This window comes from Numida meleagris, chromosome 8, assembly GCF_002078875.1.
Source record: "Numida meleagris isolate 19003 breed g44 Domestic line chromosome 8, NumMel1.0, whole genome shotgun sequence".
NCBI lineage: Eukaryota > Metazoa > Chordata > Aves > Galliformes > Numididae > Numida > Numida meleagris.
Genome location: NC_034416.1, coordinates 3,310,201 through 3,334,966, shown reverse-complemented (window position 1 = coordinate 3,334,966; position 24,766 = coordinate 3,310,201). Strand labels below are relative to the sequence as shown.

At 41.0% G+C, this 24,766-nt stretch overlaps 1 protein-coding gene across 3 annotated transcripts; it reads right to left on the bottom strand.

Moving 5' to 3' along the window:
• Positions 1,622 to 23,720, bottom strand: WDR44 (WD repeat domain 44). Of its 3 annotated transcripts, XM_021406223.1 has the most exons (21): positions 23,236 to 23,445; positions 18,674 to 18,707; positions 16,507 to 16,589; positions 15,833 to 15,907; positions 14,711 to 15,341; positions 13,981 to 14,111; positions 13,789 to 13,881; positions 12,783 to 12,919; positions 11,996 to 12,079; positions 11,599 to 11,705; positions 10,489 to 10,640; positions 8,886 to 9,024; positions 8,728 to 8,792; positions 7,431 to 7,544; positions 6,036 to 6,158; positions 5,274 to 5,465; positions 4,999 to 5,100; positions 4,370 to 4,485; positions 3,954 to 4,081; positions 3,109 to 3,240; positions 1,622 to 2,697 (listed from the first exon to the last, which is right to left on the bottom strand). In XM_021406223.1, exons 4-21 carry the CDS (start codon positions 15,854 to 15,856, stop codon positions 2,603 to 2,605), a joined length of 2,565 nt encoding a protein of 854 aa, XP_021261898.1. In that variant the 5' UTR covers positions 15,857 to 15,907; positions 16,507 to 16,589; positions 18,674 to 18,707; positions 23,236 to 23,445; the 3' UTR covers positions 1,622 to 2,602. The 3 variants fall into 3 exon arrangements, with proteins under 3 accessions (XP_021261898.1, XP_021261896.1, XP_021261897.1); XM_021406221.1 differs by lacking the exons at positions 16,507 to 16,589; positions 23,236 to 23,445 and adding an exon at positions 23,534 to 23,720; XM_021406222.1 differs by lacking the exon at positions 16,507 to 16,589.

Here is a 24,766-nt window from a genome sequence, read left to right as displayed (position 1 = left end):
CTGAACTGCCATTAAAGCACATATGGAAAAATGACCATTCTCCAATCATGGGAACTGAAAAGCTGCCTTAGCAGCAGGCCGCTACTATTAGGAAAATACTAAGAAAGCAGAAATAGCAGCTGTAGCCATTAGCATAAAGAACCCCAAATCACAGCTCCACTACCACGTACTGAGAACCAGCCAGCAGCTGCCAGCAGCCTTCCAGTCTGTTCCCACATCCTCAGAATGAATCAAAACCAACATGCCTATATGCAGATCCCGAACAATCTATAATTATCTATAATTAGAGGGAAAAAGATAGATACAGAAGACAGACGCTGCCAAAATACAAATTAATTTGAGTTGGAAGGGACCTTTAAGGGCCATCCATAGCCCAACTCCCCTGCCATGAACAGGACCTACAGCTGGAACTGGTTGCTCAGAGCCCCATCCATCCCTGCCTCCAGGGACAGGGCACCCACCACCACCTCTGGGCAACTTGTTCCAGTGCTTCACTACACTTAGCATAACAAACTTTTCCCTTACAGCCAATCTAAATCTTCCCTGTTTTAGCTTGAGACCATTTCCCCATGTCCTAGCACAACAGAATCTGCTAGAGTTTGTTCCCTTCTTTTCACTGCTGCCTTAGATACTGTTGTTGCTGTTCTCTGCACGTTCACTGGGCTTGATGAGGCAAACAGTCTCAGAGATAAAGGCAACAGAGAAACAACTCTGTTTCCAGTCATAGCTGCTTGCTGCTAGAACAAACTGTGACAGGAGCCAGCTACAGTACAAATTAGGCCTTGAAAGGAAGCATCTGGATTGTCTTTGACGCTACAGACAGCTCACTTCATGGATTTCTGGGAAGGAGTTGTGTTAATTCATACATCCCCTCACTTTCCTCTCCTGGAAACACCCAATTGTATTTTATAAGTGGATTTTCGATTACATGGATGTCAACAGCTTTTGTTAAGGAACAAAAGGATAAGTAGGCCCTTGGAAAAAGAAATTACAGCCTTCTGCATACATAACCTGTAACAGAAACTCACTTTTGGAGCCACAGACCAAGCGTGCTTTTGTGCCATCTTCTCACCCCTGTCAACTCAGTAGAGCACAACGGAACAAAACCAGAATCTCAAGAGTTTGCTTCTGTCTCATGCTCAGAGGTATTCTCAGATCTGGGAATTATACTTCCTCCAAGTGTCAGCTGTAAGTTTTCTACAGCACACACCACTTCTTTTTGTATTTAATTGGACAATATATCCCTTGCAACTCCCTTTCATGTTCAAGCCAATACTACATCAAGCCATCGCCAAATTCACCTGAGCATTCGAATCATGAGCGGAACCAATTCCCTGACTTTCCACGTCTTCGTTTTCCCACTAATGAGAAGGACAGGAATTTTTACACACTTGTGAAATCTCCTCCTCACACTGAGTTATTGTACAACTACTCTCAATTCTGCTCCATAGCTGCTCCCAGTACTGCATTCCCCGTGCCAAAGCTGTTAAAGAAGTGACAGGATTGCACGAAACAGAGCTAAAAAGAAAAAAGAGCACACAAGACCAATGATCTGAGAAAGAAGCCCAAACGATTTAGACAAATGGCAAATTCATGAATCAAAATGGAAAAGAAGCAACACTTTCCAAGTGTGTGACCAAGTTTAATGACATGTTTTTCTCTGAAACACTTGACCATCAATAACATTTCATGGGTTAGGATGCCCAGAATGTTACTTCATAGGTGTTTTATATGAATATTTACAAAGACTTCCAAAATTCAGTAGCACTAAACAAACAAGAACTTAAAACTTTAAGCTACAATGCTTAAAAAATGTAAACAGTTTATTTTACATAGTTGTAAAATATAAGAACTTTCTAATGCAGCTTAATTTTATCTGGAAGGTGAACGTATCCTGGTGCCCATGAACAAGGAATGAGAGAATTCTTTACACAAGTATTGTGCTCCAGTGTGCAAAAGATTATAGATAACAAAGGAATCTAAAGTCCACGACACTTAGAAGACAACAAAAAAAAAGTCACGTCCTGAAGTCGAGAAATTTATAAAAACATTTACACGTTGTTTCTGACCCATCAAAAAGCTTGCATAACTTAAAACTCTGAACAGTAGCTACTACAAATTCAAGATCTTTCTCAAATGGAGTTTTGTGCAAAGATCAGACCAAATCACTCAGCGTTTTTTCAGCCGTTCCTCCATCCTTCCCACCCCCCACTCCCGACATCTAGTGGCCGCAAGAACCACCAAAATCTCCAACAGATTTTCAACTTAGTGCACGTAACCAAAAGGCACACACAGATGTGAGGATGTTTTCGTGCAGAAAGCTGTTGCAGGTTCACAATTACATTGCAAAACACCTCTTTTCAGGAAGTTGAGAGTCTAACGTTTGGCAGCATTATTCTTACACACTCCCTTCTATTCTACAAGCCGAAGTGTTAATTAGGTAGACTTCCAAGAATCCAGTATTTGAGTAGCCATAAAATAAAGATTTTAAAAATAAATCAGCCTGTAACATTATTATATTAGATACTTTGCTTTTGCCCGCATTATTTATGGAATTTTAATCCCACAGTACCATGGTTTTACGCTGTCAGTTGCAAAACAATTAAGATACACATTTCTTTTTGTTAATGAAGACTTTGATTGCTCCAGTGAAGTCAGCCGATAAAAGCACTTCTGTGTGATCCGTCTTCAACGCTCCTTAAGGAAAGAGAAAAATCTGTTATTTCTTAAAAATAAATTGATTCATCAAGCTCTCATTACAAGAATCACTGACACTCCTCTTCCTCCATCACGTTCTTATTATCTAACCATTTCTTCAAGAAACACCTGCATTTCCAAGAAAGGGACTTTTGCAGTACGCATGAGCTAGAGCTGTACCTCATAACAGCTCAAGTTAACGAGAGTACTGCCAAAATACACAGGGTAATAGTTACGTCCCTCACTTCTGTTCTCTGTGCTTTTAACAGTGTAATAGCTGCCAAGATGTCCAGAACATTCATGCCCCTTGCAAGGACTTTTCTTCCAAAGAAGCCTCCCTCCCAAACTGAAAGTATTATTCATAATAATCTCATGTCATGGTGTCAAGCAGAGGCCATCTTAAACACCTACCAGAGGGAATGGTATCTGCTGTTTCAGAATCTTCTCCTTTACTTTCAGCTTCTTGCTTATCAGAAGTTTCCAGGGACACCATCAAGCCAGGATTGGGAGCAAAAATCGCAGAGGTGACCACTGCATTGTGGGCTTCAGAAAGACAATCCAATTTTGATTACCTTGTTTCAAGGACTTGCTCATTTTACAAGAACAGCAGGCACACATTTAGTAGATATCCAAGAATACCAGCGTTAGCTGCACCAAGTAAATTCATAATTCAAAGAACAATTATCATTGTTTTACAACGCTGAGGACCTCTGAAGTGAGTGCCCAAAACTAATCAGCAAGAGCTCCAGAGTACATTCAGCATAAACACTGCCCTGCATTTCCCAAATAACTCTGTGCATTGTGCAGTGGTGAGGCTGGTTAAATAGAAGAGCTGCTCTTTTTCTTTCGTTACAGGATTAAAAAAAAAGTAAATAAATGTTTGCATCTGTTTTCAAAGTCACTTTTCCATAAGGGATCTAAGGGCTGATAAGTGTTTTGATTACATACTTACACAACTCAACCCTGCCAGTGAAACATAACATTCATTCAGAATCTGACTGAAGCTGGAAAACCTCCAAGCTGCATCAATCTCTTGCCATCCCAATCATGCATCCTAATCTCATGCATCAGTCTCCTGAGGATGAGGATTTCTGAGAGTCCACTTATTAAGAACCCACAAATTACAACACACCTTGCTTTTAAAACGTTAGTAATTCGTTCCAACTAAATGAACTGTACTGCTGAGAAAACAACGTGTTTGTCTTCAGTTTTTAATTCTTTGAAATCTTTGATAAAATACAAATTTGACTTTTTACCTTTAATGCCTTCCCAGAAGTCATTACGGTCTCTTCTTACAGATGTAAACTTGCTCAAGTCATGGTAGGTACTCCAAATATAAACATATTTATCTTCTGAACCACTTACAATGTATGTAAAGTCATGGCTAAAGATAGAAAGAAGGAAAAACATTACTTTTATTGGATGTTCAAGTAAGTGTTAAAATGGCTCTTCAGATGTCTTGCAGCTTTAGGAGTGCAGTCAGGTTAAGTTCACAATTCACAGTCTTATCAAAGAATTACAGTCTTCAGTTACCTTTGTATTCTGAGCTGTAAGACATTCCAGAGGCTCAGATTTGTACTAAAGTATACAGATCATTGGAACTAAAGCCTCTGTACTTCAACCATGGTATATCCAAAATTCAGCAACAACCCTACTGTTAATACTGTCTTACCTAAAGCTGGCTTTGATTTGGCTGCTGCTGTTGACATAACCTTTGTATTTCATAGATAAAGACAGATCTCTTAGGTCATACAATCTGATTCTGGAATCATTAGATGTCACCAGTATCTAGAAAGAAATGAAAAGTTAGAAGCGGAAACAATTAGCATGCCCAAGAAGGAGCAAGAGAGTTCATTCTCCATCTTTCAACACAAGGCTTCAGCTCAGATCGAAGCTAAGCAGAAGGACTGATTCCAAAGAACAGAGTACACTTTTTTTTGAATATCTGCCTTGAGCTTTCAGCATTTTTTTGAGTTTCTGTACAAAGAATGCTTCCAAATGAATATTAAACTTGGAGAGGCTAGCTAGCCAAAGAAATTTTCACTGAAAGCCATTTCATCTATAAACATTCTCTCAGCTTTACATTAATCAGAGCAGAATATCATTATTTTACCACTAGTCAGTATTTCTACAGTGTAAAATAGTTAAGATCAATTTCATTTTAGGAGTGTAAAAAGAATCCTGATTTCAGTTGGTTATGGCAAACAAAGCTTAACTGAGCAAACAAAACAATCTTAATGAGCATTAGATATAAATGCAAGACTCCCAATATTGAGTCCAACTCTCACTGAAAGGCAGTACCTTATTTTCCCCAGGTAAGGGTTCAATGCCAGTAATTTTTCTTCCAACTCTATTTCGGCCTCTGGTAGAACGCACATGTATTTGTGTATGGTACTTCAAGTGCTGAAAAGAAATTAAAATCTAAGCTTACTTGAAATAATTTCGTAAAAACTTCTGTTTAAAACTATTTTCCTTCAGGTTCTAACAGGTTTTGTCTCTTGATACTTACTAACAAGCGTGACTTTTAAATCCATTTATTGCTCAACATGAAAAGACAATCTCAAGAACTTTCTTACCTCTGTGTCATAGAAGATGCACCTCCCATCGTATGTGCCTATTACTGCGTATTTGCCATTCTGACAGAAGTTGGCAGCTGTAATCAATTTTGTCTGCCCGTCCACTTCATTCCATAACGCCACTTTCTTGTCAGGAATGTTCCAGAGTCGGAGTTTCCCATCCAATGAACCACTTAAGAAGTACCTGTCATCCTGAGAGGACACACAGCACAAGCAGAGATTAATAATGCAGTAAGTATGCCCGGAAATATTTCCTTAAACCCTTCCCACCTCATTTCCAAACTTCTTTGCAGAATCTCCTAAATGTCTTGATTGTGAAGTTTAAGATGACTGAAAAGACAACGTTGAAATTACTGACAAACTGAGTTTGATTTCTTGGAGATTTTTGACAAGATTACACATATGCAGTCTACGGAACAAAGTACCTCAATCTGGAGCACTGTTCATTGCTACAACAGTTAGATTTTTTCCTTCCAAACACAAGCTGCAGAAATACTAACTCTGTCAGCTGAGTTACTCAGAACTATGCCAGCTGTGATGCTGTTAGCCCACAGTCAGTTCAATTTCCACATTATTCCTACAAATGGTTAAACATGGACACTGCTGGTGATGTTTAGTGAAGACGAAAACACTGCTCTGGAATATTATCCAATGGGGTACTTTTAAACCAAGCTATTATTCGATGTGTTTTTGAAGTTATAAATAAAGGGGGAAGAGAATCTCAAATTCTGCCTCTAGAAGAAACAGGACAGTTACACTTACCCTTGGATGGAAAGCTATAGCAGTGACAAAGTCTATATGCTGGAAACAACAGAGACATTCTCTTCTTGATATGTGCCACAAACGGACGGTTTTGTCCATAGAAGAAGAAAGCAAGAAGTAATTCTGCAGAACAGGAGAATTCCATAGTTACTAATGGGCACAGAAGTGACAGAAAATATAGAAGCAATCTGATACCATGCATGTTTGCTTGAATTATAATGCTTCGTACAGTTTTCATGCAACTGCAAAAAGCATCAGCCCAACAAAGCTCCAGTGCTTGACCACTGATGCATATACTTACCAGATTTCATTTAACACCGTTCCACTAAATTATGTGACTTACTGAGATGCTGCAATTTTCTTGAGCACAACATTTCTAGGGTGCTGACTTTAACTGCAATGCACTATAACTGTAAAACGTTAGCAGGCTCCCCAACTCCCACTACTGAAGAAACTTGGGTGGGACTGCAGGAAAGATTTCTGAAGCTTCTTCAACAACAGCAAGCTGTCAGGACTGCCCACTCTCACATGCAAATACAAGAAAAACCCTGCCTATTCACAACATGTTTCAGGAAAGGCTCTTCAGAAATCAAGTGTCTTTAAACTGGTATCTAAAACACTCATGGCAACAAGTCTCATCAATTTATCCCTTGCCGTGAAATTGAACATCTTATTCTTTCAGATAGAAATGTTTTATCCAAATTACCACTGCTGACTGATGCTCTCCTTAAGCCCAGAGAGCATCAATGCTCGGTTACAAAATTCTTTCTGGAAGAATCTCAGTGGAAATGAGTACTTGGAAAAGCAGTTCGGAGAAAAATCAGCACAAAAAGTTCTAGAGAAGGGGTAAGAGCCTCTCCTAACATCCTTCAACCAGACTGCATTCTTACACAAAATGGCAGTCATCCAATATGGAGAATTACCCAAATTAGCTTTGTGTGAAAGATAGTTAAGCACGAGGCAGTTCTCTAGTTTCAATACCTACTTCCCTTCAGTAATTTTTCAGGATCTGTACACTTTGCATAAAAACAGTGAAGTATGCAGAAGCCAAGAAAAGCCATTAACACCATAAATCGGAAATCACAAAATAGCTCAGCGAAAATTCCTTTCCTCCAACTCTAAACATTTCAACTTACTTCAGTATCAAATAATCAAACGTAAAATCATAACTGTATTACGAGCTTGGTTTCTTAAAAACCTTAATGAGAGAAGTCCAAGAAGTTCGTTCCTTTTACTGCAGCTATTTCAGATGGAGTAAGTGATGTTTCTGCAAACCCTTTCTCTTAAATTCAGTGATTGTTTCATACTGTTTAGATATATAGCTCCAATGGTATATGATACAAGAAAACAATGAAAATACAGGAGAACTGTGCAGCCTGTGTTAAGGTGCCTTACTTTAGACCAGGAAAGATCAAGAAGATCTGCTGTATGCCCTTTGTATTTGCAAAATGGTCGTTGACGGAATGGGGCATTTTTATCATCTGGGTCTTCATCAACTCCGCTGCAAATCTATCAGATAAAGGTATAGAAACATTAGAAAATGTTAGCTGGAAAACTTAAAAGAAAGCAGTTACTGCTTACATGAAGTATAGGGCCCATAACATTTAGAAGAACTCTTAAGTTATACAAACAACGCTGTACTAACAAACACAGTAATTTTAAAGCACGAACTGGATGTGAACAACATCTTGAAACGCCAAAACCAAGCAGCTCTACAATGCCCAAAGCAACTTTTATTTAATGGAATAAACTTGTCAGCAAATTAAGCAAGCATTCAAAGATAACCTTTTGGAGCCAAGTACACCCAGTTTGAAAACTGCATCTCAATTTAGAAAATAAACTCTGAGCTAAAGCTTCAGCATTCTAATGCACATCAAGAATGCTAGCTTCCTAACAAAAGGGCCTTTCAAAATAGACAGGTGGCAAAACAAAAACTAGGATTTCCTATACAAAATCTCTCACGTGAAAACCAACTGAAAACACCAACTTAAAATAACATCTCTGGTGTACATGGCATATTCACTTACCTAAGGGTAAGGACAGATTCCCCCTCCCCACCAGAAGTACACATTAAATAATAGTACTGTTAAAAATCTTCAATTAAACCCCAGTTTTATCGTATGTTCCTTACACTACTGAAAACAGAAAAATCCTGAACACGTTGATTTTAATGACAAGTTCAGGAAAGTATCTGAACTCCCTACAAGTAACAGTGTCTTAACACTTCTGGTCTGTAATGTTTACACATCTGTGTAGAATAAAATGGAACAACATCATTCTTCACCAGCCTTCTGAGTATGCTATTGTTCAGCTTGGCCTTCCTCAGAAAAAGAGAACATCAAGTTAGATGTTAAGTCATGCTCTGAGGCAAAACACTACACCAGGAAACTCAGTGTTTTTTTCCCCCCTTTAGCACTTCTTCCAGAAATACACTCTGGGAGACAAGTTAATTGCAGGAGGCCACAGTGAAGCAATGCAGATTTCAAAATGTATTAAGTTGAGTGACTTTGTTGCTTCCCAGATATATGGGGTAACGGCATTGGACCAAAGAATATTGACAAAATATTTTGTCCATTCCTCAGGCCAACAACTATTTAAAATGTGTTTGGATAAAGCAACAACAAAGATTTGGCATTACAGAACAGTGCAACCAGCCTCCACCTCTTCCTTTCTCAATATCTAGTGTACATACCCCTGCATCAGTATCAGACTTGGAAGAATTGAGACTCTCTTGAGATGGGGAAGGTGAGACACGGCCTAGAACAGAAGCAGAAACTTCACAATCAGCTCTAAGTTCCTCATGTTTTAATTTCTAACATTTTAGAACTCTAGTGATATATGGAAAGATACCTTCTGTGTTGTATTTCATTCGCATATTATTGAAGTAGTCAAAAGCATTCTTTAAAACCCATATTCTCACTACATTGTCCTGTCCTGCAGATGCAAGTAATCGACCGCAGTGAGAGAATTTCATTGTCCAAACAGCACCCTGTTCAAATAAAGAGATCTTGGTTTAAGTTAAGTAAAGTGCCCTTTCCATACAAAAAAAGCTTTTCTATAATGTCAACTGATGTGATTCAGGACGTACACAAGATACCACAAAGAAAATAAACTGCAGATCGAGGCACTGCGAAGTAATGGTTAAAATCGGTGGCCAGTGTAACACGCTTTGCAAAAACTTTGAAAGACAGAGCATACAGGGCAGAGTGCTGTACAAGAGAGGAGATAAGGGAGTTCAGTGCCACCACAGCAATCTACACGAAATGGTATGCTTATTAATGGTCAGCAAGGCTGGGCTGATGTGCAGAAGCGGCAAGTATTTGTAGCTGTGCTTGAAGTTGGTTCAAGCTGAGATATCATTTTATTTTTTCCCCCTTGGAGAAATCATGCTTGTTTACAACAGTTCCAGCACCCTAAACAAGTACTATGTGTACACATCAAATGAGGACTTTGTAAAGCTTGCAACAACAACTCTTTATCCAGTGCTAAGTCCAAAGAGTCAACCAATAAGAACATGGTACCACACAAGCAATATTCCATCTTTTCCTTGCTATTTAATGAACAGCTATCAGGCATTTGAACACACCAACCTAGCTATCTTTTAGGATGCTTTTGGGGAATTTCTAGGTTTTAAAAAGTCAACTAATGGCTTGACAGAAACTAACACAGATGCACAGCCTTCTGGATTGGAAATTTTTTTTTTTGGAGGACAGGTTTGAACTCTCCAGTCAAACTGACTGCTGCATGCCATTATCCTTAGCCTAACACTTAAAGATGGGGGACAGCTTCAACTGTTGTCACACAACTGCTGCCAGCAAAGGAACCTGGGGAGTCCAATACCAGAATGAACGAACTTCAGACTCCACAGGTGAGCGTGCACACTACAAACAGCAATGGATGGGAAGTTCTGCTGCTCACCCTCCACAGTTGCCTCTCTGGAAATATATCACATTCCACTCTCTTCCCTCCTTATCATTCCAGTTCACACATCCCATTAATCTCTCCCCACTTTTGCCTGCAGAACTCATCCAGTATTTCAGTTCATTAATTAAGTTTATATTTCTCATAGGTGCTTTAGTTGAGTTTCTGCTGACTGGGTCAAACTTGCTGCTCTGTACTCACTTCTGTCAGTGGATTGTAGCCGATTTTGGCTTAAATTTCTAATTGCAGAAATCAGGAAATCAAGTACCACTCAACACAAACTCTTTTGAGGAAAATTTCTGGAGAATCTCTCATGCCCAATTACGTGATTACCCTTTTCTCTTCCCTGAACAATTTGATCAAACCACTCAGGTTTTCATTTCTTGCCAGAATATTAATTTTACAGGATGGAACTGCCCTTCAAGAAGAAATGTGACAGTCATTTCTAAAGGTCATCAAGCAGATAAAGTCTAAAAGATGAACTTTAGGCTGAACAGATTCAACAAAACCACAGATGGAAATTTAAACATACCATATGCTCTCCACTGAGATCCTGAACAACTTTAATTTGTTCAAAATCGTAAGGTCCCTTGAAGCCATGTGCTGCTTTGAACTTAACTGGTCTCGTATATGGCATCCCTTCATCATCACTGGAAGAAGGATCATCTTGATCTGTATGGAAGACTAAGAGGAACACAAATTCAGAATGTTGTAGCACACTTTCTACTAACAAGAATATGTGCCAATGCCTTTTGGCAGCAGATCAGTCTTGAATTAGCAAGTTTTGATAAATAGTTTTTAAGATCTTAAAGCAAAACAAAAATACTGTTGCATCAAGGTCTGAAAATACACCTACACTAATCTTAGTTTGCAGTAAATCCAAACACTCAACACTCAAAGTAATTGCCAGGAATTTTTGTTCTGTAAAACCTTGCACCAGGTTTTACATTCAGCACATCCTGCACGTAGAGATTTCTGCCAATTTAATGCATGCTGAAAACTACAGATTTAATCATATTGGTTTCTTCTGACAATATGCAGAAAGGGCACAGTGGTTTGCCCACAAAGCAGGAGAACTGCACAAAAGCTGGGGCAAAAAGCCAGTGGCAACATAGGATCCTGAAGTGCAGCAGTTCAATGGCACTTATGTCTCTCAGGCTGTGGTTAGACTGGCCTACTGAAGTACTAGATACCTGACTGAAAAACTGCTGAAACAAAGGGACAACTCAGCTGTTTTCAGGTAAACTTCCACCAGGAGTTCCAGCTGTATGAGGATAGAGCATTGACTGTCAGAAGGCCATGTGACTTTATTAAAGCAATTAAGAAAATCCCAACTTCTAACTTTGCTGGAGTAACTCCTCAAGAAAGATGGTTACACTGTTAGAAAGCTGTCCAGATATGAGAATAAACATTATACTATTCAACTGGCTTAGCCAAAAGCTATCCCAACAGCTGCTACAAAAGAAACCATCCCTGTAACCTCAGAACGCCCACCAAGCTACAAACTTGAAGAAGCCGGCTGTACTCTGGTAGCATGCAGCAGTATACGTCCCCTCAGCCAGCTTTGATTTTGAGAAGCCCAAGGATAAACAGATTTATTTGGTGGGTGGGGGGAGTCAGGCACAGAAATCACATCACTGACCTTCATCTCGAACGCTCTTGACTTTATTTACAGCACGTTCGCCGTATTCTTCAGCAAGGTGCTTTGCTCGCTTCACAGATTTGCCAAGGAACTTTTTCAGCTGAGTCCTTAAAAAGCAAGGGCATTTATTCAACACAGTACTGGCAAATTCTCATTTTTTTGTTATCACAAATCAATAGCTTTGATTTGAAATGCAGTATTACTGTTTTCCATTACCGTTTCTAAAAATAAGCATGTAATTTGCCAGGAGTCATGTAATCTTTAGTTTAACCGCAGAAAAAATAGACTTAGGTAATTTCAGACACCACTTAAATAACTTGTTTGGATTTAAGAAGGGGAGTTTCAGCTTCAAATGAAACTTGACATTTCTCTGTAGGAACATAAAACAGCATCTTACGTTTTCTGCTTTAACCTCCCTCCATCAGTATCTGTCTGCTGCGTCTGCATTTTGTCTTCATCATCAGACTGGGCTGCGTCGTTACTAGGAAATACAGAAGCTGTTTTTCAGTACAAAATATTACTGCACCTAAACAGTGAAAAACCAGTAAAAGAGGATCTGCATTTTAGGATCCCACCTCATTCCTTCACATCACACGCTGGAAATACTTGGACGCAATGTTAACCAAATGTAAAACAGGTCTTTTAGGGCCTGTTTTTTTTCATTTTTTTAGGAACGTTGATACTAAAATGACATACATGTCCTAGATGCCAAAGGAGCAGTTCTATGGAAGTGAATTTTTAAATAAACCAGCAATGCAAAAAAACCCTATTTTTTTTTTAATGTAAGATGTGCATAAATCTAGGCCTTAGAAATAAATCCAGTTTCTAAACTGACATAATTTCCTGATCATCAAGACGTTGTTTTTTAAATTGAATTTTACAGAGAGGTTCAGTTTTAAATACAAGAAAGGCCCAAAGCACTGAACAGAGCAGGAAAACCTCCAGTAGCAGCTGCAATGACCACAGGCATACACTGCAGTGCTATCATCAACTTTTGGTTAAATTAGAAAAATTCAATAAACAATTCTGTTGCCTCAGTAAATACCCTAGTTCATACAGAACAGGGAATTAAACACGTAAATTAGAGACAGATGGATTGGGACTCATGCACAAAGAGTCTCCTGTATGCAACAGTTATGACAGCAACAATGTCAGGAAGAGTTTAAAGCTATCATCATTCATACCTGACATATTCTTTAGTTCTCCTCATGATATGCAAAGTGAGAGGGTTAATGCCAGTTGGCAACTTTTCTTCTGCCAAACTCAGGGGTATTTCTTCACCTGTATCCAGGTTTTTTATCATTACACTTGCAAGAATTTCCTATGGAAAAAAAAAGTAAGGTGTGAAGTCAAGGTAACTTGAATAGGCATCAAAAGCAAAACAGAGCTCATCCGGTCTTACAGATTATTTATAGCAGTGAGATTCTGCAGTTCACTATATTTTACAAAGTTCAAGCTAATCTCACCATTAGCATGTTAGTGCAAGTGTTACAGAGCACTACACACAAACAATGACATGTCGTCACAAGCTTTAATTTTTATAGACCAGAAATGCAGCTATACAGGCATTAGGCAATACCTGACACATGCCATGCTAGTATCAAACATAATTAATTATTCTGAAGCATCCCCCTTTCAGATATTTTAGCAGATTTAGTTCAGATTTAGGCAAAGAATCTCTGCCTACAGGTAAAGGCTACTTAAACCTATCAAGTACTACAGAAAAGGTTTTTTTGGAACACAAGTACACCTGTTGAGCAATAGTAAGCCGACAACAGTTTGATAACATCACTAGGATCAACTGAAGTTATTAACTGAATGAATTACTTCTCAATACTAGGAAAGTCACTCTCTTGTTGCTGACTTCTTCCTGTTTTCTATGCAGGAAAAAATTATCAACTTCGCTAGTGTTCCCTCACATTGGTCTTGCAATGTGTTTGCTTAGCTACAAACACAAATCCACAGCATCCCAGATCCATTACAGCTCATGCTTCTAAACATTACTACCCCAAATGACTCAAGAACCACAAAGTCCTTACACGGACACAGCCAGTATGCCATCCCCTCTATCTGAGCCTTTGCTCACAGCTTACAGTGGGTCAGAGTGAGGTGCAAATACTGCAATTAACTCAGCAGACTGGAAAAAGCAAGCACAAAGAAGTACTACATACAGACCACTTGTATTAATACCTCATCTGTGAGCTCTCTTCCAGAATTAGATCTGGGTCTTTGTGGTCCAAGTACTTCATTTGTTGTTTGGCCATCAGCTGCTTTTCCATTTTCCTGAAATTGTGCAGACAGAAGACACATAATCTCTACTGTAACAATGGAATGACAGAAAATGTTACTGCTGATCTCAGACTTGAAGCCATTTCCCAGTACCTGCGCAGTGACTATTTTATCTCCGCTAGTTGCGCTTGCCAAGTCCAAAGAAGGCTGAGAATCTTTGGGCATGACCTCTGTCACTGCACTTGGAGTTAAAAGACCACCAGCTGTGAAATTCTCCCGAGGAACTGAAAAGAGATTCATATCAGGAATGAGAGCATAACAAGAGCCATGGACAGGCTACAGAGATTACTGGAGTCCTGACATCATCTGACAACTTTCTGTTCATTACTTGAACATCAACCACTACTAAGTCTGTCATAACTAATACATATTCCATATATAGCTGGAGGCAAAGGCATGATTTCACACCTGGTCTTCTGAAGTTTCATTAACAAGTTGTTTTTCTCTTTTGATTATTTTCCTACTAACCCAGAATACTCATTTTCATGAGCTCTCAGTCTACACCTTGACTTGTATTTCTACCCTGATAGAGACTGCAGATACTTCACTTGAAGTCTTTTTTTTTTTCCTCCATAGTTTCTGTACTGCTGTGGCCAATTCTCCTTGCTGCTTAAGTAGCTCTTTTGGTAAAATGTGTTAGTTGCAAGAGAGTCCATGAATTAGGAGTGTTTGTAATGCAAAAGACTGTATTTTTACACTGTAAGAAGTTGCAACTGTTAAAGCTTTTCTTTGCTTACAGGTCAACTAAACTGAAAACACAAGATCAAACAGTTCTTCACTCAGAACTCAAAAAGAGCTAAAGCCAGTTAAATAGATTACTTGCCTTCTAAAACAGGTTTTTGTACTTCAAAATCCAGCTCGCTCTTTTTTTTCCGGGGTGGTGGAGCAGGCCGTGCAGGTGGTGGTGGTCTTGGAGGAGGAACGTTTGTTGGAGGTGGTGGCCGTGCTGGAACAGGCTTCTTTGTGCTAGCAACGATATCAGGTTCCACAGTAAGCTGCCTTGGTGGTTTTGCTGGAGGCATTTCTTCTGTTGTAGGAGGGTCTTTGGTAGGTAAATCTGAAGTCAGTTGCTCTAAAGTATTTGCCTCTTTCTTGTCTGTTACGTCCTCATGTTTTGATGTTTCTTCTTGTGCTTCAGTTTCATCCTTTTTATGATCAGTTGTATTTGTTACTTTTGTTAGTTTATCAGTTTCCTGTTCCTCAGAAGTCAACAAAGGCTTCCCAGATTCCAATTCAGTGTCCTCACACACACTCTGATGCACTGGTTCACTAGGGTCTTCTTGTAACGAAGCTTTAGCTGCTAGTACTTCTGGAATACTATTAATGATACCTGCTCCAGAAATCCAGGCATTTGCATCTGAAGTTGGAACAGTCAGTCCTTTCCCTCTAGAGGCCAAAGAATCATCATCTAGCTGCTGTGCCTTCTGGCTTTCTTCTATAATACTGTCAATAATCTGCGGAAAAAAATTTAAGAAGCCAACATTGTACTGTTAAACAGCAGGCATTTCTGGGGAACACTTACTACTCAGTTTGTACAATAACCAGGAAAACTCTCCACTGAGGAGTTACTTTGTATACAAAACATATTTTGTCTAAGAATTCTGGAGACCAGAACCTAGATGCAAAAATAGGTGCATCTGAAAGATGAAACAAAACAAATGGTTTTCTTTCCTCTTTGAGAGACAGCTATTTCTGTATCAAAAGCTGTTCATCTCTTTGAGCTTTTTCACATACTAGTAAATACGATCCTGTAAATTAAATAATTCAATGCTAGCAAATTTTAAGTTTGTTTTTAGAATACTTAGCTTAATGTGTACCCTTCAGATGAATATTCTCACTAACAAAAGCCACAAATTCAAATCTGTTAGTTTTTGGATGACAGCTGACTGATGTTATTTAATATTTCCAGTGTGAGGATGGAAGCGTAAAGCAGTATTTAACAGACCTCTTTTGAATCATCTTGCTTCATTTCTTGTGTAAACGTTTCATTTCCAGCTTTGTGCAGCTTGCTGTCCACGTCCTATGAAAAAGGCATAGGAAGATGGTAGTGAGAAGTTCTTGAGTAAGATTATGTACAGCTACAACAAACTGAATTAAGCATAAAGGAAAATAACAGTGCCACATATTCATCCATTATTCAGTAAGCATCTATCTGGCAGCAGTAATGCACAGTACACATGAAGATCATTTCACAGTGGTACACACAAAGTCAGTGTGCACATTACTAAACCAAAGGCAACTGGACATTCGCCGTTTCACCTTCTGCTTGCTACTGTTGCAATGTAGAGAAATCTGAGGAAAGACTCCAAGACAAACATATCTTATTTGGAAAATTATGGATTTTATAAATAACCTAAGTTCCTATGCCTTTAAGAGGTTTCAGCCTCAACTGAAAACTGAAGGTAGCATGAAGCTTAGAGAAACTTACACTTTAAAGAATGTGGAGCAAAGAAAAGATACATAAACATGTTTTGCTCTTCACCAGATTGTGGGAAAGGATGCAAGAACTGTTTTATCACCACTTATAACAGAAACATTACTAGAAATAATCAGGATAAGTCAGGCAGATCTATCGTGTGGTCGTAAGTGTGCCTTTGCAGTTCTGACACTGAGTCTTACCTTCAGCTACAACAACTAGATCTAGCACTGTCTATTTTTGCTATCAGTCATCTTCACGTAGATCCTTCTGAAATCTAAATAAACTGCAGCAGAACAAACAGAATTACTGGATTTAAGAAAAAAAAATAAGAATATTTTCAGAACATTTGGATGAAAAATTGCACGAATGTTCCAAGTTAGGTATACTACTTAGTTGACATATGCATCATCAGCACTACCAGGATATTACACTAGCGATATGAAGTTAGTTTGCAATTTAAGAAGTATAGTTTAGAAATGCACAAACAGCAACAATGCTTTGGCACAGCCTGTTAAACAAGGAATAAAAATAATTCAGTAAAGTGGGCTTTGTGCCAAAATAATGCATTAAGTCTTCCTAAAAGTCTTAAACCTTGCATAATAAAAAAATATGAAATCAATCATACTTAGGATAAGTAGCCCCAGAAACAACAGACACTGGGTATATCAGGTATGGGTATCTATGCAGAGGCTTAACACAGGACTGAAAACATCCCAGCTCTGAATGAAAGCCTTCATCAACTCCTGAACAATCTTACCTTCAGGAGAGCAAGCAGTTTACACCACAGAGGTTACTGCTTTAACCAGAAGCCTCCTTTAACCTCAGTTAGTATGGTCTACTGCACATCACGTGCCTTCTGCTCACATGAAGTATTGATGACACTGCCTAAAGGGGAATTTGATAAAAACCCCAATGCTGGAAGGGACCCGTGGAGATCATATAGCCCTTGTGACTAATGGAGTAGTCCTGTATTTGTCCCACAAAAAGAGAAAGACTTGTGACTGGCTCGAATTTACCAAATAAGCCAGCACCTGCTCAGAAAGTTAAGAGAAAACAAATATATCTTGACTGATTTCCTGAGCTACAGAATTACTGTCCTCCTCCTTCTTATCATGCAGAGACAGCTGCAATTATTAAAATCTTATTCCTCTGTCCACTCCTCCTCAACCTTCCATACAAGTTCTATTTTTGTTTTATCACTAAAAATCTATCTTCAAAGACACAAGAATTTAAGCGTAATCAGTGCCTACAGCAGCCCACTACTATTAATTTCTAATTTTGTTGACTTAATCTCACACACCTGTTAAACTTTGGACTTCAGGAATCTTTCTTACCCACTCCAAGGCAAACCACACCATTAGTCACACGTTCAGAGAACTGATACGGTACCAGGCAGAGGGAGAACTAGCACTCCAGCTTCAGAAACAGTGACTTAGGAAGATACTTACAAAAAGGAAGAGCTGTAAGCAACATGTAAAACTTGATAACAAAAATCCTCTACATTTCAGCCAACAAGACCTTCCAGTTATTTTGGCTGCACTGAGCTTAGTCAGAACGATAGCTACATTTCTTGAAAGGTTTAAATGTGTAACATTCCTCTAAGGATAAAGTGTTAAGCAGAACACAAAATAATAGATGCCTGCTCCACAGGATCTGGTATCACTGTAAAAAGATCACTAATTCACTGGCAGCTGGAGAGCAGAGGGTATCACCTATTTTCTAACAGTGCTGGCAAATCAGAAACGCTACATTTGTCAGGACAAAATACTGAGCCTTCTTTACTCCATCTAAGTGTTGCACAGTATCACTGCTGGCCCTTTGGAGACCAGAAATCAGTGTTAGTTGTACAATGTTCCAACTCCTCACCTATGTAACAGGTGTCGGATTCAGCTGCGCTGTGGCTGTGCACAGATGCAGCACACCAATTAATGACCTGTGTGGGAAGTGGCAATGCCACCTCCATCAGCTAAATATAGTGTTGTATTTTCATGTCACCTTCTGAAGTAAACACGCACAGATTTTTCTTATCGTGAAGACTGAAGGGAGTAAGGTCAAGTGTTTCAGATAAATCAGGCCCAAAAAAACCAAGGCCCATGGAAACTTGCTTCCTATTCACAAATCACCCGAAAGAGGATAGTCTAGTAAAGTACAGCTCAATTAATTTGCAAATTTAATTTTTAGAATAAACTAGCTTCAAGACATTTTAATGTACCCTAAAAGTAAAGCTGGGATGTGAAGAGACACAAGCAGAGTATTTGCTCCCTACAGCAAGGAAAGCCAACCTTTCCCCAATGGGATGCTAGGACTACCATAGCACACCTACATTAAGCAGAAGTGCTTACATCAGATTGATTTTAAGAAACTCACCTTCAGTACAAAGGATCCAACTTTTGATGGTGACCTGTTAGAAAGAGAAGACAGACTTACACAGAGCTCCAGGAAAAAAAAAATCTCAGCAGTAAGCTTCATATTAAACAGTCTCTAACAGTCCTCCTTTACAGTAAGGTATACTTGATGATTCAGACAGCAGCGAATGCTTCTGTCACACTGCTCCTTCACACAGAACACTCCAAAGAGAGTTACGTGTCCTACTGTCTAAGGTGCACAAACCCACTGGAGATTCTCTAATCCCTGAGAGTTCCTCAGCCCCAGCTTCTAGAAATCATATTTCTATCACCCTTTTCTAATAACCTGATGTGACTCCAACCACACACTTAAAACCATTTCCCATTACAGGTAATGCATACTCTGAATCAGTTATGTTGCATTAGCATCTACTCAGAGACAGCCTCTCATTTCACTAATTACACAAAAGAACGAGGTATCTTTGGGGATTGGTAGCGCATAATTACTTCTCTTCAGGTCACCGTGCAATCCAATCAGTGAACTGTTAACTTTTACTATATCCCAAACTTGCATTCTCAACAAGATTTTCAGAATGCTAGAAGATATTTCAACACCAAGTCTTATTTTGAGGACAGGATTGGACAGTTTCCTATCACAACACTTGCCAGCAATCAGCACATCCCTTCTGCTGCAGGCAAATCACTCCTTCACTAGTAACACACAATGGGAGGCTCAAACAATGTAGCTGCCCTTCCCAACTTCCTTAACTCGTAGATACTTAGCTTTGTGGAAAATCTGCACTTCACCAGCACAAAGCAGCATCCCACTCTGATGCTTTACTGACACAACACAGAAGAGCACAATAACTTAATTTTGTTTTCACATAGGATTGCGCAGTAGATAATAGGATTACATATTCATAATGCTGTGATGTGATGGAAAGCGCAGCAACGACAGCAGAGCAGCAAGATCCTAGGCTGCAGCAAGTGAGGACTCGCTCAAATGCAACAGCCCTCGGTACAGAAATAAAGGAAAGAAGCTGCTCACCTTTGGAAGGCCTCAAGCATGCAGGGATCTCCAGCAAGATGCCCTTATCTCCACTGCCAACCCTCACATGAGGTCTGGGAAGGGTGGATCCTGGCTCCACACCTTCTGGTCACTCAGGTTCACTGCATGCACCTGAGCTCCCCTGGGTTGGCTCTGCCTTCCATCAGGTACCCAATCACTGGTTCAAGCTGTGACTTAGTATTTCCACTACAGTATTTTACAATAGATTTTGTAGATTGCATTTCAAGCACTTCTAACTTCAGCATCCTTATGTGATACCACTGGTAACATCAGTTTAACAAAGGTGGGGGTTAAAAGTTACCTGCAAAGATTGGGCAATAGTCAAAGAAAATTCGTATTTTACCTGCACAAACAGAGCGCAGATCTGATTAATCCAAATAAACACTTCAAAAAGATCTTTGTATTTATTCAGCTGCACAACTCATCCCAATACCGACCAGGATAAAGGAGGCCACTGCTCCTGCTAGTGGCTCTAGTGCAGTACCCGTTCAAACAAGGTTTGAGGTGCTTGTGTAGTTGCAGTACTTTATAAAGATGGTACAGGTTCACCCACGACTAGCCCAGAATTTACCAGTGGCCTTCAGCGTACAGACACATGATGTTTTCTTCTCTCTAACTTCCAGCTGGCTTGGAAGCTACAGTTATTCTTGATGCAGCTCCCTGTGGTAGCCCCCAACAAGTCACTGCTGCAAAGCGCTGTTTGAGCCACCCATGGAAAGCAGAACCCCTGGATCCTCAGCTAGCTTGGGACGCAAACATTTCTCTGCAGTGCTGCAAGTCACTACACCAACACAACGAACACACACCGCTTCCTGCCCAGTTGAGGTTTGCATGTTGGCTATCGCACGCTAACAAGAAAGCTGTGCTAAGTGTGCTCCGTGCAAAAAGAGGGCACAACTTCACTGCGTCCAGCTTCCAACAGGGAAAATTTGATTCTTCAGGAGAAGCACTGAAGCAACTCCAGAAAGACAGGACTACTGATGTTAGAATTCAAGAGTTGAAATTTATTAACGGACCAGAAGATATTTATCTACCTACACCATCTCTTGAATTGAGTGCCTTTTTTTTTTTCTTCAGTTAAGAGTACACCAGGAAAAAACTCACCACTTACTATTACACGTATGATACTCAAACTATAATATTTGACAGTTCTTCATTACAGAGCAGGTGAACTGTGTTTCCGTTTAAGAAATAAAGGGAGTCATGTGCCTGCACCCATGCAGCGTGCCTTACTTCATGTTCTCCTTCTCTCACAATTGACATCCTCCTTCGTGCCTCTAATAATTTGAGGTTTTTTTCTTGACCTTTTTTCTAGTTACAGCCTTTTGAAAGCAGAATGACAGAGGTTAAGCCAGGACGTTTTCTGCCACACTACCTCTTCCTCCCCACCCCACTGGCCACAGCACAAACAGATGCCTTCACTGACAGGCTACATTGGCACCAAGATTTCTTCTCCTAGGATCTTGAAAAGCTTACAGAAACAGATGTTGCTCTGGACCTAGTAAACAACCAGATGTCCATACACAGTACCAAAAGCAGAGTTACACATCAAAAGACCTGCAGCAGAAGTGAAGGACACAGGCAATACAGAAGTCTCCAAACATTTTGAGTGAACGTGCTTCACCTCACCCATGTCATCAGTCCAGGAGAGCCAGCTCAGTCAATTATCACATGACATTTTGTAACCAATTCTGTCATTTTTGCAAATTGATCCTTACAAAGTACCAGTTATATGCACGCTTAAGGATGTGGATAGGGTGCTTTCCTTGGGAGAGGGATTTGACCATTGGTAGCTACTGACTAAAGAGTGGGAACTGGGAGCTTTCATACAGCTTGAAAATTCCACTCTCCCACATCACAGCAGTAATGAGTAAAACAACCAAATAGCAAAGAAGTCACCACTTCAGAATTTCTATATGAGCAATTACTAAACTTCCCCATGCAGGGCAGCGGGGAGGAAACTACAAAACTCACACTTTTAATGAGAGCAAATCTATCTGCACTACTTTGCAAAATGCTGTTTATAGTATGTGCTGCAAAAAAAAAAAAAAGATATTCCTATGTGGTTTTGCTGATCATTAAAACACTGAATGCACTACAAAATAACTCAGAATGCAAATGATAATATGCACTTTTCAGTCGCCCTTCCTCTCACAAGGTTTTCACTATTTTGTGGGTCCCAACTCAGCGCCATTACACACGTATAGGTGTCACAACTGCAATCCACAAGCCTGCTTCCAAGAAGCATCCAGTGTAAATGTGAAATTAGCTCTCAGGAAATCCCAAAGCTTGATTAGAGAAAATACTCTCTCTATATTGTAAGACTGAATATCAGAGTGAATGACAGATTCAGCATCTGTACTGCAAAATAAGCCCTCCGAAATCACCTCCCTAATTGATTCCATTGATCTGAAACAATGATGCATTCTCACAGGTTATGAAAGAACAAGCCAAAACCAAAATACAAGAACTTCAGTTTTAATTTCTTGTAGCTTATTCCATAGCAAGTCCTACTTAATACAGGTGGGGAAAACTTGCAAGTCTGGACAGACAGCATTATTTGTATCAAATAAAAGGCAGGACATGCAGCTGGGACAGATTTAATGGCTCACTTCTACCAAAGGATGGATGTTTCCTGCTTTCCACTTGTGCTTTTAGCCACAAATCCCACACCTTCACCCTACCCTGTGTCTCCATCCTCTCTGGCTGCAGCTGTTTCAACTTACTGAAGAGGTTTTGCAGTTTCTTGCTTTCAGTTACCGAGTTAAAACAACTCAGAAGGGTTTGGTGATCACAAGCACCTGGGCAAGGTAAGAAGCTGGAGCAAAACCACGTTTCTGCAACAACGTGCTGTTAACTCGTCTCACTACATCTTGCAGAACTGTGTGCCAAGACATATTTTTCACCAGGCTACATAAAAGGTAAAGTTAAGAAAAGCTGTGCTCCAGGATGTGAGGATGCAAGTCCAGCCCTTCCCTTGTTCAAGGCATCCAGTGGCCACTGACGCAGATTAAAACAAAGCCCTGGTCAATTATTAAAGCTTCAACGGAGGGATCCCACACCCATACCTCACTGCTCTTCAAAGAAGCTACATGGCACCTCATCCTGCAAGGTCAAACCATGCAGAGGTTTGGTCCAGGCTGCGTGAAAACCAGAAGTGATACAACCCATTTAGCACAAAACCAGAAAGATATTTACAATTTAAGAAGAGGGAGCGTGTTTGGCTAGTGTTAACGATACAGAGAGACAGCTTTGAGCTAACAGGTGCAGGAAGCCGCGCTATAAAATGCTGTTCAGAACTCATTACACAGAACCGTACCCTCGTACTTAACATCCAAGCAACGCCATTAAAAACAGATGACAGAGCGCACCTGAAGTTGCTTCACACACAACAACAGCGAGCCCGGAGCTGATGAAGCCTGCTCGCTTCTTTTGCGCCAGAACAAAATCAGACCCTTCAGTCACGACAGGGGGATCTGTGCTACGAGCCCGGATCGCATCGCCGCGCATCCTACCTGAGTCCTGCGTCCTGCCCGCCCGAGGAAGGCTGATCTCACCCCAGCACATAACGGCCGCTACCAGCCCCGCGAGCCGCCCATCTCCCCACAGCTTCTCGGCTTCGGCTCTCCCCCACCCAGCCACCCACCGCGCCGCCCGTACACCCGCTGTGTGGGGACGGGAGGACGCGGGACGGGGCCCTCCCAGCTCCCCAGGAGCCCCGGAACGGAGGGGGCGGCCGCCTCCCCCAGGGCCGCGCCGAGGGAGGGCAGGGCAGGGCAAGGCAGGGCAGGGCGGCGGCCTCGCGGGACTCACGGCGCGGGGGAGGCGGCCGCCAGGTGTACATCTTCGGGCGCGTCGTAGAACTCCTCGGTGTCGCTGTCGGAGGCCATGGCGGGGCCGGGCCGGGCCGCACCGCGCTGGACCGTGCCGCCAGCAGCGCAGCGCAGCGGGGCCGCGGCCACGTCCGGGCAGGACGGGACGGGCAGGCGGGGGCAGAGCAGCTCTCGCGAGAGCAGCGGCGGCACCGCCCCCTGCCGGGCGGAAGTGCGGGAGGGGGGAGCGGAAGCCGCGTGACAGCAGGCTCCCCCTTGCGGAGCTGCTGCGGCGCCACTACAGCGCCATGGAGGTGTGCTCAGCCTTGCGGACTGGGCTCCAGCCGTCGAGGCTTGCATCTGTAACGACGCCAGGACGCAGGAGGGGCATACGTGACTGTGGTTGTCCCTGAGCTCGCGTGTCATTCAGGGTATGGGGGAGACAGGCACAGCCCCCGGGCATTCATGGCCGTAGAGCATCAGGCTCAGCGCTGCTCGCACCTTCATGTGTCACCCATGTTCTTTCAAGTGTTCGTTGTGCTGCCAGAAAAGCAGCGCTCCCTGTGACCGCTCGGTGATGTGCAAATGGAGGTTGATAAACCAGGTGCAAATAGTGAGATCTGCTGTTAAACGCTGCCCAAACACTCAGTTAATGGGGGCAAGCAAATGCTTAGAGGGAAAAGAGCAAGGAAGAAAGTCTGGTTGTTTCCTGACCATAAGGGGAAACCAGAATCGAGTAATATTGAGAAACAGAAGATGGAGCCTTAAGGTATTCTATTAGATGAATTGCTGTGAATTTTTAAATTGTTATGAATGTCTGAAATCTGTAGTAGGAATTAAATTATACGGTTCCTTATTTGCTTTGCTTTGTGTTTTCCTTCCTATAAATTTTCATCTCCTGGTCATTTCTGTGCTGCCGTCAGATTATGAATGATCAGACAGTAATAACTCACAGAGGAAAGAGACTTCCTTTGAAATCTGGAATGCTTTTCCTTTTAATATCTGCACAGCAATAAGTATGTGTTTCTGAGCCAAAGCAGTACTGCCATCTGAGCACAGCTTGGTAGAAGGTCACTCTGTGGCACAGCTGCTGTCAAAGTCTGTGAAAATAAAATTTTGAGCCTGATTAACTGTTGAGCTAGCGTAAAACTGGTAAGGACTTAATATGTTTGAGACAGCCATTGTTGTCAGATTCGTTGACCCTGAGGTGCTCGTGCATAGGCACACACACACC